Below are 19,969 nucleotides of genomic sequence, written 5' to 3'. Positions count from 1 at the left end.
AACCCGCCCCTCGCCAACCCTTTCCCCCGCTACGCCTCTGGCGCAGCGGGCGGAGGCGACTCCTTTATATAATCGCGGGCGGGCAGGTTGACTATTTCATTTAGGGACCCGGGAGCCCGGCGGACCCGAGCTGTCACCCAAAAGCCCGCCCCGGGTCCCTTCTACGGTTGGGCAAACCGAGGTCTGGGGAGGACTAGGGGCCAGCCCGGGATCCCCACCCTGGCGCCCCCCACTCACCCCCAGCTGCCGGGGCAGCCACGACCCACGCCCGTGTCCGTCCTAGCAGTGCGCACAGCCCTCCCCACCCCCGCTGCCAGCCTGCCACGCCCCAGGCGTCGGGGGCAAAGCCCGCGCCCCCCCCCCGCACCCGCCCCTGCGCAGAGGCTGGGGGCCTGTTTATCTGGAGGCCCCCACCCCCCTCCACCCCGGGGGGCCCGCTCCCCCCGCGCCCCGGGGAGCTCTGGGGCCAGATAAGCTGGCAAGCTGGCACGGCGCCGCGCAGCGGGGCGGAGAGGTCAGAGGAGCGGGGGCGCGCTGGGGGCGGGCTGGACCCCCCCCCCAACTTGACAAAACCTAATAACAACCCGGTCTCCCCGGCGCAGCGGGCGAAACCCCACGGGAGGGCAGAGACGTGGCAAGAGGGGACCTGCCGAGCCTGTTCTGGCCTCCGAAGCCAGGGGGGGTGGTGCGGGCTGGGCGCGGGGGGGGGGGCCGGCGGCTGCGGCACCTTTAAGACAAGGGAGGACCCCTTTTGCCCTCGGAGAAACCAGGAAGGGAGTCGCGAGCATCATACGGGGCTTTGGCTGTACTGTACAGTTACTGTAGGGGCAGTGACGCCGCCGCCGCCGGAGCGAGGGAGAGACGAAGGGAGGGCGAGCGAGGGGGAGAGCGAGACGCGGACCCCGGAGGCGAGCGGCTGAGGAGCCTAGTCCCAACTCCGGGCCCCGGCCCCGTGCGCCCCGGCCCGGCCCGGCCCCGGCCCGGCCCCGCGAGGTAAGTCAGCGCCCGGCGCGACTCCCAGCACAGGGCACAGGGTGGGGACGAACCGGGGGCTCTGCGCCCACCCCTGCCCTCTCGGGAAGGGGAGATCCGGGGAGCCAGGGACGTTCCGCAAGTTTCAGAGGAGGGGGTGGTTGGCAGCTGCTTGGAGGCTCGAGGCGCCCTGAATCCCGAGCCCGGGGAGGGGGCGCCGCCCGGGATGGGGAATTGGGGGCGAAGTGCATGGGCTTGTGCGCCAACGGCCTCCCCCCACCACCCCGGGTGCATGGCTTTTCGGGGCTCCCAGGCGCGCGGAGAGCGGGGGAGGGGAAGCGGGGCTGCATTGAGGGTGGGGGGAGCCGGCGTGGGGAGAAGGGGGGCGCGTCGCGTGCTAAGTTTGTTGCTGGGTACTGGGGGCGCTCTCCCCAGCCCAGGGGCCTATTCGGTGCTGCGTCTATACGTTGGAGTTGGCCAGGATTGAGCTCCATGGGGTATGGGGGGGAGGGGGCTGAAAAACAGGGAGGGGGGCTTTGCTAAGGAGGGGGAAGGGGGGGGGGTGTCCGGGTGGGCGGGCGCGCCCGCAGGGTCTTCTGGGCGTCGTAGTCTTCCTGCCACTTGCGGCAGGCAGGTGGCAGGCGGGTCGTACTACAAGTCCCAGGATGCGCCGCGCCGGCGGCCGGCCGCGGCCCGCGGGTAGGGGCGGTGCGGAGGAGGGGCGGTGAGCGGCGGGCCAGCGAGCCAATGGACGCGGGCGGATCGCGCGGTGCGGCGCTGGGGCAGACCCAGTAGGCTCCGGGGCGGGGCCTGACGCCAGGCGCCCCTCGCCGGGGGCCGGTGGCTGTCCCCGGCTTCCGGCTGCGCGGCCTGCGGGCCGGCCCCCTTCCCGCCCCGGGGCCCCTCCCTGCCTGGTTGTGTAACCGTCCCCAGCCCCCCCCTCGGCCCCCTGCCCCGGTGTGGGGGGGTCACCCACCCGGTGTTCCCCGGGGAGGGCGGCGGCCGTGCCGGCCGCGCGGCACAGGCGAGCCCGGGGATGCGAGGCCTAGTGCAGGCCGGGCCCGGGCGTGGGGGAGGCGGGCGGGCGGACCCAGATCCGGGGTAATTTGCATCACCCTCCCCCCAGTCCGGGTGGGGATTGGCCGCCGGCGGCGGGGGGTGGCGCGGGGCCAGGCTCACTGCTGTCTCCCGGCCCCTCGGAGGAAGCCTGCCCAGCCGCCGCCACCGCCGCCGCCGGGGCCGGGCCCCCTCGCCGCTGACCCGGGAAGGAGGTAGGAACCCCCCCGCTCGGGCGTTGCGGCGGGGGCCCGCAGGCCGGGGCGGGGGCCGCGCGCTGCGGCCGGCGCGGGGGAGGGGGCCGCTTCCTGCTCCTGCCCGGGCCTGACTCATCCCTGGGTGGGGGGACCGGCTTGGCCCCTCGGCCTGCCCGCGCGGCCGCACTGCCCCGGCCCCGGGAAACAGGGCAGAGAGCACGCATATGCACCGCCCGCGCCCCCGAAGCGCGTGACCCTGTCTCCTCTGGCCCGGACCCCCCTCCTTTCCCTTGACGCCACCACCACGTGCGAACCCTGAGCCCGGGCAGAGGAGGGGTGACCTGGTGGGATCTGGCTCCCTCTCTCATTCTACCTCCCTCCCCAACCAAGGAACCGGCCCCCTCCCCCAGCGAGGCGCCTGGGATCCAGGCAGGGGCCTGAGCCTAGTGCTGGAGCTGGGTGCCCGCTACCCCCATCCCCGGGCTCAGGCTTTTGCGGGTTCTGGGAGGCACTGCCCGCACTTGCTGGGGAGTCTGGTGGACTGCAGCAAGAGACTACTTTCCAACCAGGCCGGGGCACCCAGTGAGAACCCACTAAATGTTTGGGAAATGCAGCCAGCAGTTGGGAGATCGGCAGGGGGGAGGTAGGCAACTCTTTTCTCCCCCCAGCCAGGTGGCGGAAGTGAGAGGTGTTGGCGCCCCTTCCCCGGGTGTGCCCACCTGGCTCACCCATGGGGTGGCAGGCCTGGTTTGCTTCCCCTTTCCCTGCCAGCTGCCTCCAGGAGCAGGTTGTTCTAAGAGGGAGAGGACATCTAGGATTCCATAAATCCCCCCACCCCACCCCACCCTACCCACCCAACAGGACCAGGGCGTAACCCAGAGTGTGCCGCTCCCACACTGGGGTGGGGGCCTCCGCAGGACCAGCCAGTCACTTCCTATTGGCAGAGCTGGTCTTGGGAGAGGTCCTGGTAGTCCAGGCTGGGTCCTGCTGCTCCAGGCTGGGGTGGGGGAAGCACTTAGTCGTCCCCGCCCCCAGGACCACTGCCGATGGGGCCCCTAGACCATGCCCCTTAGAGCATGCCAGGCACTTATCAGCTGGGCTTGGGTCTCTGTTTACCGCAAGCCATCGCTGTGGAGACGAGAGCCTGGGGGATAAGGGGGGGGGGGCAGGAGCTGGTGGCTGGAAGAGCGAAGCCCTGGGATCCGCATGCCTAATGAAGAAAGAGGAGCCATCGGGGACACTGAAATTTTAATTCGTGGGTCACTTTGGGGGGGTATTTATTGTTCAATTCTGATTGGCTGCCGAATGGCCAGTCAGCACCCAGGCTGTGCCAGGAGCCACACAACTCTCAGCACAGGCCCTGGGAGAAGCTGCCTGGGTGGCTGCAGGGAGTTGATGCATCCCTTTCTCTGTGTGGGAGACTGAGACACAGCAGAGCTCAGGGTTTGTCCAGTGGGGAAGGTTCTAGAGCAGTAGCAAGTCCTGTGTTTGCTTTTTTACTTCCTTTCTTTTCCTGGGGCCCTCTGACCCACAGCTGTGTCAGGCTGGTGGCAGTCCCCATCAACATTGAGGACATTGAGGAAACCAAGGCCCAGAGGGGAGGCTGAACATGAGTGCGGGAATTTGGGGGCTTAAAGCAAACCTCAGAGCATATGCCTTGTTGGGCAGGGGAGACTGAGGCCTGGGGGAAGCAGAGAACAGCCCAAGGTCACCCAGCCAAAGCTGCGCCTGACCCCTGTGGTCTGCCTTCCGGCTCAGGCCTCCTTCAGAGTTCTCCCTATGTCCTACCCGAGGGGCGCCTACCCACCTGTCTCCCATAGGGCCAGGAGGTTGACAGCAGGCACCTGTTGGCCAAATAGAGCCTCCCTGGGACTTACCAAACTCTGCCCAAAAAGAATAGTGAGGCTCAGAGAGGGCCTGAAGTGCCCAAGGTCACACAGCATAAGCCCCAGCTCTGCTTCCCAGCCTTGCCTGGTAGGCACCTTTGAGGCCTACAAGGCCCTTTCTTGCTCCCTCCAAGCCACAGCCCTGCACCTTGGCCACTGGAGATGGGCAGGGCTCTGGGTTTTATGACCCATTATACCTGAGGAGGTCACCTCACAAGAGGTAGGACTCAGGGCCAGCCCCTCTGAAGCTGAGCCAGTCCTAGGAGGGTAGCTGCTGGGGTTTCCAGTGCCAGTGCACTTGCTGTATGACCTTGGATATACCTCTTAGCCTCCTGAAGCCCAAGTGTTGTCTCCCCCTCCCTCCTCAACAAGGGATTGTTGTAGGGTTGCCCCAGGTGGTGCCTGCAGATCTGCCGGTTTCCTCTCACGGAGGAAGCACCTACGTCCACGCAGGGTACAGCAGGGATTCTGCTAGAATGTGTGCTGGTTGGGTACCTGAGACACTTGGCACCCCCTGCCTGTCACCTTGTGTTCCAGGCACCTGAGAGACCATAAACTGATCTGCAACAGCCCTGGGCAGTGGGGGACCAGAGGATCAAGCTGGGGTGCGGGCCACTGTGGTCCAGTCCCAGCCCAGCCCAGCCCAGCCCTTGGCTCCACCTGAGGTCCGCTGAGGGAGGTCGCTTCCCCTCTGCCACCTTCAATTTTCCCATCAGTACAATGGGGAGATTACCTTCAGCCCAGAAGTGTCATTGTGAGGATTTCCTCAGTGATTCCTCAGGAACATTTGTTGAGCCACTGCCACGCATGCTAGGGCCTGTGGGATCCCCTCCTGCATTCCTGTGCTGATGCCCCTTGGGGTCAGGGCCCCTTCCCTGAAGTCATGGATGCTGGCTGGACTCCAGCCCTGCCCCAGGCGCCCTGTGTGACCTCTGGCAAGCCTCTCCCTTTTTTAGACCATCATAAGGCAGCTCTGAGGGGGTGTGAGAATAAGCTGTCCTCAGCCCCAAGGCCCCCAGGTTGGGGATTTAGTCACCTGCTGGTACCTGGGGGCAGTGTGTGGGGGAAGGGGAAGGCGCCCTGGGAGGACTAGTTAGGCAGGATGGAGCCAGGTGGCCTGTGTTCAAATCCATCTCTGCTGTGTAAACCTGGGCAAGTTGCTTTCTCTCAGTTTCCCGACCTGTAAAATGGGGCGGTGATTACAGACCCTGCCTTCCCGGGGCTGTGAGAGTGGATGGGGAGATGATCGAGATCAGACCTCTGTTTCCCTTAGGGCCCGAGGCCCGAGCTTGGAGCACCAAAGTGCAGGTGCCACCTGGAGAATCTGGCACTCCTGAGGAGTGTGGCCAAAGGACCAGCCCCTCCATCTGTCCTCCCAGCAGGCTGTGGACCGCCACTGGGTAGAAGCATCCCCACCCACACCTTTCTGGTTTAACTGGAAAACAAGGCCTGGTCCCATCTCCCATCAGGATGTGTTTGATGGGAGCAAGCTGGCCAGATTTATGGGCACAGGACACTGGGGCCCCAAGAGGCTGAACACCCCTTTGTAGTTTCCAGGCAGAGCCCTCCACCTGCTCCGGTTGAGGTGGAGGTGGGGTTGTGCCACTGCTCCAGGTGACAAGCAGGCCTCAGGGGAGGGAGGGAGAGGTCTGGAGGCAGAGAGGAGCAGGACTCCTAGAGGTCACCCAGACTGCTCAGGGGCATCGTGGATAAGCAGGATAAGCAGGTGCAGCCTGAGCAGGGGCCAGGGAGACTGATGGGATTCTTTGAAGCCTGGCTTTGCTTCCTTCAGTGACGGGAAGCTCATTCCTTCCACCTCACACTGAATGGCTCTCTTCCCGGGGCTTCCTCATGGAACCCAGTCTGGGGCTGTACTTCCTGGCACATAACAGCACTCACAGCGTGGGAACAGGGTGAGCCTGAGCCCCACCCATGAGTTGGGGGTCAGCAGGATCCCCATGACCTCATCCCCTCACTCTCAGCCCCCCCCACCCACACACACACTTCCCACTGGGCCTACAGTCTTCCTGCCTCTGGCCCTTTAAGGCTGGGGCAGGAAGCCCCTCCCCATTTAGGGCAATAAATGGACACGTAAAATGGCCGAGGGCCTGTTTGCTGGTGTCTGGCCAGAGGGAGGCCTGTGAGGACGGGGCAGGCTGGCAGTGGGCAGCAAGCAGCCACCCTGAGCCTTTGGTGCTCAACCCCCACAATCGAGACTCTGAATTCCTGTACCATTAAACCCCCGTCCAGAGACTGGGCCAGGCGGGGATTGGCACCAAGTCAGGGTAGGGTAACCCGTTGGGACCAACCTTGCAACACAGGCCGTGTGCCTGGGAGGTGACAGGGGCAGCCGGGTGTGGGCCTGGCAGTTGAACCTGGACACCAGACTTGCTGTGTGACCTTGGACCAGCCGCCCACCCTCTCTGGGCCTGGTTTGGGCACTACAACCCACTTCCTTGGCATAGAGTAGATGGTGTTCAAAAAACCCCTCATCCACAACGGGAAAGGCAAAGTCTTATTGGGGACATGCTGGCACACAGTAGGTCCCCAGGCAACGTTTACTGAATGGACAAGAATGGATTTCTGGACCTAGAGCACCCCAGCCCCCTTGCCACTGTTATGACCCCTCGAGAAACTGAGGCACAGGGAGGTGCTGCCTCTTGCCCAAGTTCACCCAGCTCAGAAGTGGAGGTGCTAGGATTTGGATCTGGGCTGCCATGTGTGACATGTAATATGTATTTAATATCTCTTTGGTTTCCTTGTGTATTCTTTGTGGGTGAGGGGTGCAGGGGCCTTGATCCCTTGTGAAACTGTCTGTCCTAGACACTCCTCCAGAAAGGCCTTGGGTGGTGGTTACCTGCCCACCCCCATACTGGCTACCCCCTCTTTTTCCGGAGGAGTGTGGGTGGGAGGAGGCCCAGTCCCAACTCTCACCTTGTGCCTGACCTTGGAAAGCCTCCTCCTTCCTTGGGTCCCTTCTCCCAGGCTCCCACCTTCAGGCCTTTTCCTCTGCTATTCACAATGTCCAGGGTACCCTTCCTGCGATCTTAGGGTCTTTCCTGGGTGACACCTGCTGCTCCTGGGACTAGGTCAAGGCATTCTTGACCTCACCCCGATGTCCCAGCAGTTGAATGGCAGCAGCTCAGGCTACTTCAGGTCAGAGAGTCTGAGTCCCCACCTGGTGGCTTGTCCTGTCATCTCTCTCTGAGCCTCTTGCCTGTAAAGCCCAGAGTTCTATAGTGGAGAGGATGAAATAAAGGTGCCTGGTTAATTCCTGAAAATTCCCAGGTACAGAGAAGGCCCCCAGGGAGGGCTGAAAGGCAGCCTGGGTCCTGCCTCCTTGGAGAGAAGCTTCAACAAGTGATCCTAGGTTAGATGGGAGGTGGGACCAGCACTGTCCCGTGGTCGTGGTATGTCAGCTGGCAGGGTGGGTGGGGCTGGGTGTGGGCTCTCCGCAGCCTGTAGTTGTCTTTGGTTCATCTGGTTGAATGCTGTGCTTCTACTATGCGCCGCCGAAGGTAGTGCCCAGCATAGAGGTCTAGGAGTGGACCAGAGGGAGGAGGGCACCCTACCTCCAGCTAAGGAGGAGCCTGCTGAGGCCCCTTGGCTGGCACATCCCCAGACCCTGCCCTTTGGGGGGAGGGCCTCTAATGATTATCTGCGGAAACAGTCTCCATCTGGGAGAGGACAGGGACATGGATGCTCAGGTCCTTTGCACACAGCCCACTTTACCCAGCTGGTGGAGACCAGCGCCCCATGTCAGGCTCCGGGCGCAAGCTTGCGCCTTTCTGGCTAGGTGGCTTCTGGCGAAGTGGGAGCCTGGGCACCTTACCACTTGAAGTAGGGCTGTGCCAGCACCCTGGCCTGGTGCTCTCAGTTCCTCGTGGGAGGGTGGCCATGGGTGGGTGTGAGTCACCTGAACTATTTCAGGTTCTAACCGTGAGGCCCCTGGAGACATGTCAAGGTCCACAGGGACCCTAGGGGCACCTGGGGGACAATGGCAAGCAGGCCAGGGTAGCCATCTTGGGGCATTGGTGGCCTGCATGGGGAGGAGCAGATGAGGAGGGGCCAAGGCCCATCTGATCCAGAGCCCCATCTGCCCACTTACTCCCCAGAGCCAGGGGCCAGACGGCAGATGGTGGCAGGGGGTGGAAGGCTCCACAGGGGGCTCTTTGGATGGCCGAGCCTCTGATGGGGTCAACCTCCATCCTCCTGCTCCCAGTAGCCACACCTCAGCTGACCCCCCCCCTCCCGCCACAGCTTCTGCGCGCGCGCACCCCCCGCCCCCACCGCCACCGGGGGCTGGCAGAACAGAGGGGTGAGCTGGAGTGGAGCAGCTGGTGCAGTCTGCGGGAAAAGAGGGCGGGCCTTGGAGAGAGACACCCTGGGAAGTGTAGTGTCTGCCTGAGCATGCACAAAGGCCTCTGTGTCAGCCCCAAGGCCTGAGCCCCACTCCCAGGGTGGCCCTGGGTCGGCATATTCCCTTCCTGGCCTTATGCTTGGCTGGGCCAACCCCGGGCTCACTTGCCAGACTGGCCACCCGAATCTCAAGGCACAGCAGGGATTTGGGTTAGAGCTGGTCTGGGCCGCTTGGCTGGAAGGGGGTGAGGGGGATGCCCTGGGGTCCTTTGGAGGCTGAGGAAGGCCCAGCTCAGCCTGCTCTGCCTTTCAGGAGCTCTGGCCCAAGAACTGACTGGCTGGGCCTAGAGGAATGTGGGTTGTGTTGGGTGGCTTGGGACAGCCGGGGGCTCCCCAGAGAGGGTGGAGGGGTGGGGATAAGAGCCAGAGGGTTGCACAAGCGCCCAGTGGGTGGATGAGTCACAGCCCAGGAGAAGGCGGAAAAAAGGAGGGGTGGGGAGAGGGGTGGGACAGTCAGTTCTCTCAGTGGCCTGGCTCTTCCAAAGGCCTCTGCCCATTTGACAGATGGGGAGATTGAGGCCTGGAAAGTGGCAGGGCCTTGTCCTGGCTGCACAGTCCAGACGGGGGGCTGAAAACTAGACAGAGCTGGGCAGGCAAGCAGGAGGCTCCGCCTTGGCAGAGTTGGCCGGGGTGGCAGGGGAAAGGAACATCAGGTGGTGGTGGTGGTAGCGGCCTGGTTTCCCCGCTACTCCCTGCCAGGGCCAAGCCGAGTCCTGGGGGCTCCAGTGCAGCAGAAAGGGGTTTTTGTCCTTAAGAGTCTTTGCCACACCACACAAAGGCAAACTCATGGTCCCAGTGACACCAGCTGGGCTTCTATATCTTTGTCTTGCCCCTTCCTACTGTCGCAGAGCCCCGCAAGAGACCTGAGGCAGCAGTGTGGGTCACAGAGTCTGAGGGGCCTAGTGGGGATGGAAGGCTAGGCCCGTTGGATGTTGGCTAGGCTGTCAGGTCAGACGCCCTGGGTTTGGTTAGGACACAGCTATGGGGCCTTGGGCGCGTGGGCTGCTCTCCCTGAGCCCTGCCTTCTCACTTCTGCAGCAGAGACGGTGCTGCCTGTGGAACTGCAGGGGGCTGGGGCGTGACAGCACACTGTGGGGGCCTTGTGAAGATCCCCACCATTGCCTCCTAGAGAGGGGATGGGGAGAAGGCTGAGCTCAGATTCACTAAGAAACAGCCTGCAGCAGGGCATTTATTAAGCACCTATTGTATGTTCCTTTATCCCCTCAAATTGCCCTTTGGATGGGCATTCCTGTGAGCCCTCTAGTGGAGGGGTGGATTTTGCCAGCATAGGCTCACATCCTGCCGTCTGATGCAGAGCCAGATATGGACTGCCCTGGTGCACACCTGGGGAAACTGAGGCTGGGAGGTCAAGGTGGGGCATCACTCTGAGGTTCTGAAGCCCTGGTGGTGCACCCTCCCATACTCACAACCGCCCTTTCTTCCCCGGCGCTGCAGGTCTCGGCGCGGAAGATGGCTGGCGGCGTGGACGGCCCCATTGGGATTCCGTTCCCCGACCACAGCAGTGACATTCTGAGTGGGCTCAACGAGCAGCGAACGCAAGGCCTGCTGTGTGACGTGGTGATCCTGGTAGAGGGCCGAGAGTTTCCCACACACCGCTCAGTGCTGGCGGCCTGCAGCCAGTATTTCAAGAAGCTGTTCACGTCGGGCGCCGTGGTAGACCAGCAGAACGTGTACGAGATCGACTTCGTCAGTGCCGAGGCGCTCACGGCCCTCATGGACTTTGCCTATACAGCCACACTGACTGTCAGCACAGCCAACGTGGGTGACATCCTCAGCGCCGCCCGACTGTTGGAGATCCCTGCCGTGAGCCACGTCTGTGCCGACCTCCTTGACAGGCAGATCCTGGCGGCTGATGTGAGCACCGACACCGGGCAGCTGGACATGGTAGATCAAATTGATCAGCGAAACCTCCTCCGCGCCAAGGAGTACCTCGAGTTCTTCCAGAGCAACCCCATGAACAGTCTGCCCTCCACTGCAGCTGCCGTCGCCGCCAACTTCGCGTGGCCTGCTTTTGGCACATCCGATGATGACCTGGATGCCACCAAGGAGGCCATGGCCGCCGCTGTGGCTGCCGTGGCTGCTGGTGACTGCAATGGCTTGGACTTTTACGGGCCTGGCCCCCCAGCCGAACGGCCTCCAGCCGGGGATGGAGACGAGGGCGACAGCAACCCGGGTCTGTGGCCAGAGAGGGACGAGGACACCTCTGCTGGGGGTCTCTTTCCACCCACTGTGGCCCCAACAGCTGCTGCCACGCAGAACGGCCACTATGGCCGGGGTGGGGAGGAGGAGGTGGCCTCCCTGTCAGAGGCAGCCCCAGAGCCAGGAGACTCTCCCGGCTTCCTGTCAGGAACAGCTGAGGGTGAGGACGGCGATGGGACTGACGCAGACGGGCTTGCGGCCAGCACACTGCTGCAACAGATGATGTCGTCGGTGGGCCGGGCAGGGTCGGCAGCAGCGGGGGACAGCGATGAGGAATCGAGGGCAGACGACAAGGGTGTCGTGGACTACTACCTGAAGTACTTCAGTGGTACCCATGACAGTGATGTCTACCCAGCTTGGTCACAGAAGGTGGAGAAGAAGATCCGGGCTAAGGCCTTCCAGAAGTGCCCCATCTGTGAGAAGGTCATCCAGGGCGCTGGCAAGCTGCCACGGCATATCCGGACCCACACCGGTGAGAAGCCCTACGAGTGCAACATCTGCAAGGTCCGATTCACCAGGTGAGCCAGCGCCACTGCGGCAGAGGGCAGAGTGGGGGTGGTGGGCTTCCTGGGTTCTTTGCCCAAACTGCAGCCACATGTGAGCTCCCTCCAGTACATGCACACATGCACGCACACACACGCTGCCTCTGTGGATGAAGGCAGTGCTTCTTCATTTCAGGCCTCCTTTGGGTGGGGAGAGTGCAGGCATTAAACCAGATGACCACGTAGAATAGAAAACATGCTAGGCGGTGCTGTGGGAGGCGGGAAGGAAGAGCGTCGGCATTTGCTCTTTTTCCCATGGGTGGCTCTTCAGACTGGAGGCGAATTTTTGCTTTGGGAGAGGCCTACAGCCCCTTAGAAAGCAGAGAGCTCTGGTTGTTTGAGTTACTTTAAGTCTCTTGTGAGCCTGGGAACTTGCTTCATTCAGCCAACATTGATGCACCTGCCGAGTGCCAGGCCCTGTTCTAGGCGCTGTGGATGCAAAAATAGAGAGACAGGCCAAAATCCCCATGGGGGCGACAGAGCATGTGTGAGATAGAACTGCAGAATTGATAACGCTAGCTGGTGGGACATGCTAGGGAGGAAAAGCGAGTGAGAACAAGGCGGTGGCAGTGGGTGCTGCTTTGGACAGAGCCGAGACCTGAAGGAGGTGAGGGAGGGAGTCTTGGGGAAGGGGAAAGGCAGGAGAACAGCCAGTGCAAAGGTTCTGAGGCCCGTTCAGCTTGGAGGATCACTGCAGCCAGGGGAGGGGAATTGGCACAGGAGCCACAGGGCTTGGTCCTTGGGCGGGTTTGAGGTTGGGCCGGGCTGGGCTGGGGGAAATTTGTGATTTGGTCTTAAAAGTCCAGAGGTAGCTGGCTGGGCCTTGTGGGCCAGCCTAGTGGGGGCAGGGGGCCGACGTGCAGGGGCCTGGCCAGGCCGGGTGACTCAGCACCACCCCCTACCCCCACCCACCCTGGGGTTCCCCCAGCCACACCTACCCATACTGAAGAAAGAAGCCATTGTCCCAGCTTCCCAGCTCTGTCCCGTGGGGACAGGACCTGGGGGCTGACCCCTGGACCCTTCCCCAGCAGGCCAGGAGTAGAGGGTGTGGCCTGGATTCCAGGGCCCTGCAGTGCCAGGCAGGGGGCAAAGGACACCACCGGGAAGGCGGGCAGTGTAGTTGGTGGCCTGGCCCACCCCTTTTGTGAGATTGTGGTTCTGGTAGTTTCGGGGGCTCCATCCTGCTCCAGGAGAGGGTATGGAGCTGACTGTGGGCCTGGCCCTCAGGGGTCTCAGGGCCTGTGAGGAACAGCTTGGTGAGGACACAGTGAGCTGAGGTCTGGAGAGGTGAACAGGCTGACCCGTGACCCCAGCCATAGGCCTCAGGCTGTTTCATTCTGACCTGGAGTTCTCTTGGCCACCCCATCCCCCTAACCCAGGGCTGATCCCATTTGCCAGTCAGGGAAACTGAGGCAAAGAGAGAGGGGCACCAGGCCGAGTCTCTTTTTCCCCCATGCGGCCACCTGTCTGCTTTCTGTCCCTGACCTAGGTCCCCAGCCCCCACCCCTTCCTCCAGGCCCAGGAGGCCAGGGGCCCCTCTGAGTCACACTAGAGAGTTGAGTAAGCGGGGCCTGTGGCGGCAGGGGCTATAATTACCCGGGCCGGGGCTTGGGGTGACGAAACTGGAGCTGACTCCACCTCCACCCCAACTTGGCACAGCCCCTGACCCACTATGCAGCTCAGTGCAAGTGACTTCCCCTCTCTGAGCCTCAGCTGGGGAGATCTCTGTAGAGCGCTTGCACAGTCAGAGTCCCTGCCGTCCCCTCTGTGGCCCGGGCCCATGCGGTGGCCTGCGCAGGGCACCTGGGAGACTTGGCAGAGCCCCAGGCAGGAGACCTGTTACCTTCTTTATTCCATGGATAAGAAGGGGGATTCAGAGAGATCTAGCCTTTTGCCCAAGGCTACACAGCAAGCAGGGTCCAAGGTGCTTTTCAGGCCTTTGCGGGGCTGGGCGGGGGGGTCTCTTTTTACCCCCTTGTCCCATTTTGCCTGAGAGTGTCCCTAGCCACAGCCTGCCTTTCTGAAAGGGACATAGTTTCAACCTCAAGGCCAGCAGGGATCAAGGGGTTGTCCCGGGATGGGGCACGGCCCAGTGCCTGCTGACCCTCGCCCCATCCACAGGCAGGACAAGCTCAAGGTGCACATGAGGAAGCACACAGGTGAGAAGCCATACCTGTGCCAGCAGTGCGGGGCGGCCTTCGCCCACAACTATGACCTGAAAAACCACATGCGTGTGCACACTGGCCTGCGGCCCTACCAGTGCGACAGCTGCTGCAAGACCTTCGTCCGTTCCGACCACCTGCACAGACACCTCAAGAAGGACGGCTGCAATGGTGTTCCTTCACGCCGTGGCCGCAAACCCCGTGTCCGAGGCGGGGGGCTTGGGGGACCCGACCCTGGCCCCGGGGCCGCTGCGCCGCCCAGCGCCCCCGCCCCACCCGGCTCCCCTGAGGCCCGGCGCAATGGCCAGGAGAAGCACTTTAAGGACGAGGACGAGGACGAGGAAGAGGCCAGCCCTGATAGCCTGGGCAGGTTGAATGTAGCAGGCGCTGGCAGAGGGGGTGGCGACGGGGCCACTGGGACCCCTGCCGATGGCAGCTTTGCAGCTGGACTCGCCTGAAAACCAAAAAGAGAAAACAGAAACCCGAGAGACAGAAAGAGAGAGAGAAATCACCCACCACCCCCCAAAAAACATACAAAAAGAAAATCTATCTATATACAGATATCTATATCGAGATATATATATATACAGATATATATATATATATGAAGCGTCACAGAATCTAGGATAGTGCTTTTCTCAGATTTTTCTCTTTCATGATGTTCTCTCCCTCCATGGGGACTCTTGCCCTCCACCCCCCAGCTCCCCTTCCCCCCACCCCAGCAGTGGGTTTTGGGGCTTGGCTTGGGGTTTGTGGGACACAAGGGTTCTGAGTTCCCTCCTCCCCCTGGGCACTCCCAGCATGGGGTCTGGGGTCCCATCCGAGAACTGGGCAGGGCCCCAGGCCCCAGGCAGAGTTGAGGGCTGCTGTGGGGGGTGGGGAGGGTGGGACTGGGGTGGGTTTTAGTTTTTGTCCCCTTGCTGGTTTCTATGAGTCTTTCAGACAAGACCTTAAATGATTTCTGTCCGCTGTGAGTGGACATTAAATTGGTCCCTGTCCCTACCCCCACCCTCCTTCCTCAGGGCACTTATTAAGTGGGGGTCTCCCCCTTGATCTCCCCCATGGCCTCGTCGCCTCCCATCCTTGCCTGTGGTCCCCTCTGTCTCCTGGCCACTGCGACATAAATCTATTTATTTCCCGGTGTGGAGAAAGGGGAGAAGAAGGGGGAAGAGGGGACACCATGTGGCTCCCAGGGGCTCCTGCCTTCCTTCATGGCACTTAAAAACGGTGGGGCGCCTGGGGGCCACAGCTCAGAGTGCCCCCACCACCTCTATCTGTGTCCCCTGACCCAGGCCACCAAGACCCCCACGAAAAGTTTGGAGATTGAAAACTTGTTTTTACCCTCTCCTCACCTCTTCCCTGAGCCCACCCCCAATTTTTAAAAGCACTTTTTAGATTGTTTTTCCCTCTTTTCCTCCTTAAAAACAAAATTTATATATAGAGAGAGATATATATATATTAAAAATATATACTTTTTCTCAGAGGAGCAGGCAACAGTGCGGGGTGAGACAGCCAAGGGCAGAGGGAACCCAGGGCCGTGCGGCGGCAGGGATGAGGGGGGAGAAGAGTCCAGAAGTTCCAGTGTCACAAAAGCAATAAAAAGATTTTACAAAATGAAAGGAGAAAAAAAAAACCAACCAACCACAAATAGAAGTCTTGGCACTTTGTAACAGAACGGGTACTATATCTTAATTTAAAAACATGTTTACAAGTTGCAACCAACTTCTATGAAAAGTTGAAAAGACAAAAAAAATAAAAAAAAAGAGAGCGAGCGAGAGAGAGAGCGAGCGAGAGAGCAAAAAGAAATTCCTAAAAGCTGATTTATTTTTGTACAAAATAATAAAAAAAAACCCACCACCAGACGTAGAATCCACTTCTGTTCCCCGAGGTGAGAAAGGGGTCAGGAAGGCCATGGGCGAGGGCAAGGTCCTCTGAGGGAACCTGTGCTTCACGTGGGGGTTGGCCTGGCAGGCAGGACTGGGGGGTTTTTGTGTTTTCTGCCATGTCCCCCATTCCCTCCCATTCTGCCCCTTTTTTGGTTCTGATTTAGAGATGTCTCGTTACCCACTAGCCATACAATGGCCACCCGTGTCTGTGGGGACCCTCCTTACTGACTCCCTAGCTCAGGGATGGGCCCAAGAAAGGGCTGGCCTTCCAACCAGCCAGAGCAACCCAGTCCCCTGCACCTGCCCCCCATCCTTGCTGTCCCCCACCCTCGCTGCTTCCTGGCTTTCGCCTTCCAACATGGCCACCTTTCCTTGTGGCCGCCGAGGAGCTGCCATCTTGGGTATGCCATCCCTGTTGAGGTGGGTGACAGGGGGCCCCTCCTCCAGGGCCTTACACACCCCCAGGCACCCCTCTTTTTACTCAAAGGCACTGACTGTCATCTGGGGGCTGGCATCTGCCTCCCCCAGCCTCTGGCTCCCCAAAGGCCCGGTGTTGACCGAGCCACAGGCCACGGACGGGGGCCGAGGCAGGGGAGACCATGCTGCCAGAGGCCAGGGCACCTCCACCCCCTTCTGCATATGCAATGCCTAGTCTGGGACCCTGTATATAGGCACATCCTGCTGAGCTGAGATCTTCCTCGTCAAAGCCCGAGGTGGGGAGGGTGCCCCTGCTCCCCACTCTAGTCGCTGGCCTGTCTCCTGGTACCCTTTTGCTCTGTGACAAACCCCGTCTTCTCATCTATTTCATTTTCTTTTTTTAAAGGGAAGCTTTTAAAGAAGGCAACATTCATCATTGTTTCTACAGGATAGTTTTCGTCTACTCCCGGCCTCCCCCAGCCCGTCAGCCCCCCAAAAATGTCTCAGGAACCCCCCCTCCTGAGGGGGGTGGCAGGGGAGCCCAGGGCCGCGTGGCCTCGTCCACACCCCAGCATCACGGGGCGAGCTCTTTCAGAGGACCGTCTGTGGAGGTCAAGCACAGAGCTCGAGCACCCAGGCCAGGGATCCCCCCCACCCTACCGCGGCTCCCAGAGAGGTCCCCTGAGGGGATAGCCCTCTCCCTCTACCCACACACCTCCTTGCAATAAAACCAACTGAAAAACTACAGCTGTCGTCCTGGCCAGTGGGGGTGACCGGACTTTGGGGAATCGAGGCCGCTGGGACTATGGTGGGGGCATGGGCTGAACCCCGCCGAGCACACTTTAACACAAAGCTCCTTGGGAATTGCACTAAACCCCAGCTTTCGCCAGCCCTGCCCACCCACTCCGCCTTAACCCCTCTTCTGCTGCCCGCCAGTCTGTCCCGGGGGCCACAGCATCTGCATGGGCCCAGAACCGGGACCCCCGCCCACCCAGCCCAGCCCCCCAACTCCGCGCAATCACATACTGTATATAGATGTGGATCGATTTTATTTTTATTCTTTAAATTAAGGTTGTGATAAAGTGTTGCCAAAGATACTGCTGAATTCTCGCGTTTCAGGAAACAAAAAAATATTTGAGGGGGAACGTGCTGACTGGTCGGAAAGGACACAGCAAAAAGTTTTTTTGTTTGGTTGTTTGGGGTTTTTTTTGTGTTTTCTTTTTTTGGGGTGTTTTTTTTTTTTTTTAACTGCCTGGTACAAAAAAGAAAAAAGAAAAAAGACAAAGTGAAATTGTTATTTCCATCATCTTGGTGAAGTTGTGTGGATGGATGTGTGCGCGCGCATGTGTGTGAGAGTGAGGTCCAGGCTGGGGACTTCAGGTGGAGGCTCCAGGGAAGGCCCTGGGGCAGGGGCAGGGGGCCTGGCAGGAGCGGGGCCCGGAGCCCCCACCTGGAGTGGTCTCCAGCCTGCGGGACCTGGAGAGGAAGATAAATATCCTTGCTGCTGCTCCCTGCCTAGACCCCTACCCTGACCCGACCCCGCCTTTTGAGATTAAAAGAAAAAAAAAGGCCAAAAAAAAAATAATAATTTAAAAACCAGTGAATGTAAAGTGCCGGACCAGGCCCAGCCTGGCACGGGTGTGGGCCTGTGCCCAGCCAGGCTCCAACGGGCCATACCAAAGTCTGCCCCCTCGGGCGGCCTGCCCAGGAACCCCATGTGGCCATCTTGTCTTGTCACCCTGTTTATACAGGGCTGTCCCTCTGCTTCCTTCTGAGGGGAGGGTCTCAGGTGGGAAGGGAGGGCCCCCCAGCCCCATCCAGGGTCTTCTGGGGAGTCTGCACTGCTGAGACCCATCATCTGTGTCGCGCATGGGGGACTGCGGCAGAGGCCAGGGCCCTCCCGAACCTAGGCCATCCAGGCAGCCAGGATTGTAGGAGGCGAGACAGCGAGAGTGAAAGGAAAAAAAAAATTAAAAACCAACAAAAAAAGCAAAAATCCTATTTTTTGAGAAAGAAAGATATTTATATTTGCAGTTTTATTTTAAAAAGTTATTTAAGCTGAGGAAGCAGCCTTCCTGGAACGGTGGAGGTGGCTGGCGCAGGACGGGTCGGGGCCTGGGGGCCTGGGCGCCTGGGAGTCATAACCTCAGAGTTAAGACTAGCTCGCACTAAATACAGAAATTTTCATGGTGGGGTGGGGGGCAGGACCAGGAGATGAAGGGGCTGGGGAGACCCACATCCCACGGCCCGGGCTGCCTGGAGGCCATGGCTGGGGTCCTGATGCCCAGGTACCCCCCAACCCCACCCAGGCCCAGACACAAGGTGCCTTGGACTTTGGGGGACCAGGCCTGGTGAATGGGGGGTCGGGGGCTCAGAGCACAGACATTCCATAGACTGTATTTGAGAGTCTTTATAAAATGTGGGAGATTTAAAAAATGATAAAAATGCACTTTTGGGGGGTGGGGGGAGAAGCTTTAAAGGTAATAAAAACAAAAACAAAAAGACAAAAGATGATGAAAAACCGGACATAAAAATCATTTTTCTTGTACATAAAAAAACCACTAAACGCAGCCTGTTACGACCGCTGCTGCCTCATTTGCCTGATTTTGATGTTCTTTTGTGTTTTGTTGGGGGGAACCTGGGGAGTGGGGATGGAGGGTTTAGGGGCCCCTTCTGCGTGGGTTGGGCACCTTGTTTACCTCACTTGGGGGCCCCCAGCTTGGGTTCAAGGACCCAGTGCTCATCAGCTTCATCCTTCCTGCCAGGCCTGGGAGGCAGAGTCACATCGGGGGTGGGGGTGCCCTGGGCTCCTGGGTTGGGGAGGTGTCTGGCAGTGCTAGGGCCTGCGCCCCTACTGAGGAGGTGACACCCCCAGGCATGGGCAGGTGGCTCCAGGAAGGGGCTGAGGGATAGTGGGGGCAGATGGGAAGAACCTGTTGGGTGGGCTCCTTGGTCACCTTCAACTACAAGGCTTCTGGAGGCCCTGGGCAAGGTCACCTTCACTGGGGAACCTCAAGTCTGCCAGAGACCTCCAAGGTGCAGCCCCATGTTAGCTGGCTGCTCCCCCACATACCCAGGGAGGAAGTCAGGTTGGAGCCCAGTCTCTGGGGAGGAAAACCGTGGGCTGCAGCCCCCATCTCTGGGTTGGTGTCACCAAACATGGCCACTTCCAGGGCCCTGGGGAGGGCCCTCTTCCCTCCTATTGCCCAGTCGGGCTCAGGTCAGCACGGGTTCCCGGAGTTGGGGTGGGTGACAGAGGAGCACAAAGGGGGCACAGAGGACCATGGTTAACAGCCTGGGGGAGGATGAACAGGACTCCGGGAAGTGGGCTCTTCCATAGCAGCCACAGGGGATGTGTGGGGCCTGGCCCGGTTGGTCCTTGGCAGGAAACGCCGCCCACTGCAGGGGCTCGGGGAGGGATTCTGGGTACAGGCTCCAGGTGTCCTCCTCCAGGGGCAAGGTCTGCGCTTTCGGCATGACATGGCACACGGGAACCCAGGTCTCCAATTCAGGCTGGGTGAGGGTGGGGGGCCAGTGGTTCCACAGCCAGGCACCAAGGGGGCCTGAGCAGCCACAAAGGAGACCGGAGGCCTCTGATGGGACCTGGGGGAGAGGCTTTGGTTTTTGAGATGTTCACAGTACAGTTCACCCTTGTAAAGCCAGTGGTGGTAGCGTACTGAAGTTGTGCAACGGTGCAACCATCATCTAGTTTCAGGACATTTCATCACCCAAAAGGAGCCCCATCCCCATCAGCAGCCCCTCCCCGCCCACCTCCCCCAGCCCCTGACACTCACTAACCCACTTCCTCTCTGGATCTGCCTGTTTGCTTTTCACATAAATGGGATCACACACTGTGTGACCTTTTGTGTCTGGCTTCTCTCACTGACCATTGTTTTCAAGGTCCATCCACACTGTAGCGAGTGTCAGTGTTTCACTCCTTTTTATGGATGAGCAATGTTCCAGTGCATAGATGGGCCACATTTTATCCATTTTTCAATTGATAGGACACTGGGCTTGTTTCCACCTTTTGGCTATCGTAAAGCTGCTAGAAGATTCATGTGCAACTTTTCATGAGAAAATAGGTTTTCATTTCCCTTGGGTGGAATTGCTGGGTCAGATGGTAACTCCACATTTTAAGTTTTTGGAACTGCCAGGCTATTACCACAGCAGCTGCAACATCCTATGGTTCCAGCTCCTCCAGCACTTGTCGCT

At 60.2% G+C, this 19,969-nt stretch overlaps 1 protein-coding gene across 2 annotated transcripts; it reads left to right on the top strand.

Annotated features, from left to right (window-relative positions):
- Positions 1–738: 738 nt before the first annotated feature.
- Positions 739–14,264, top strand: ZBTB7A (zinc finger and BTB domain containing 7A). Of its 2 annotated transcripts, none has more exons than XM_054582829.1 (3): positions 739–993; positions 9,986–11,268; positions 13,414–14,264. In XM_054582829.1, exons 2-3 carry the CDS (start codon positions 10,001–10,003, stop codon positions 13,910–13,912), a joined length of 1,767 nt encoding a protein of 588 aa, XP_054438804.1. In that variant the 5' UTR covers positions 739–993; positions 9,986–10,000; the 3' UTR covers positions 13,913–14,264. The 2 variants fall into 2 exon arrangements, with proteins under 2 accessions (XP_054438804.1, XP_054438803.1); XM_054582828.1 differs by lacking the exon at positions 739–993 and adding an exon at positions 2,038–2,243.
- The last annotated feature ends 5,705 nt before the right edge of the window (positions 14,265–19,969 follow it).

This window comes from Pteronotus mesoamericanus, unplaced genomic scaffold (assembly GCF_021234165.1).
Source record: "Pteronotus mesoamericanus isolate MK-2021 breed Mesoamerican mustached bat unplaced genomic scaffold, CSHL_Meso_final contig_726, whole genome shotgun sequence".
NCBI classification, from domain to species: domain Eukaryota; kingdom Metazoa; phylum Chordata; class Mammalia; order Chiroptera; family Mormoopidae; genus Pteronotus; species Pteronotus mesoamericanus.
The sequence above is the reverse complement of the archived record's forward strand: the minus strand, read 5'-3'. Positions and strand labels throughout refer to the sequence as shown.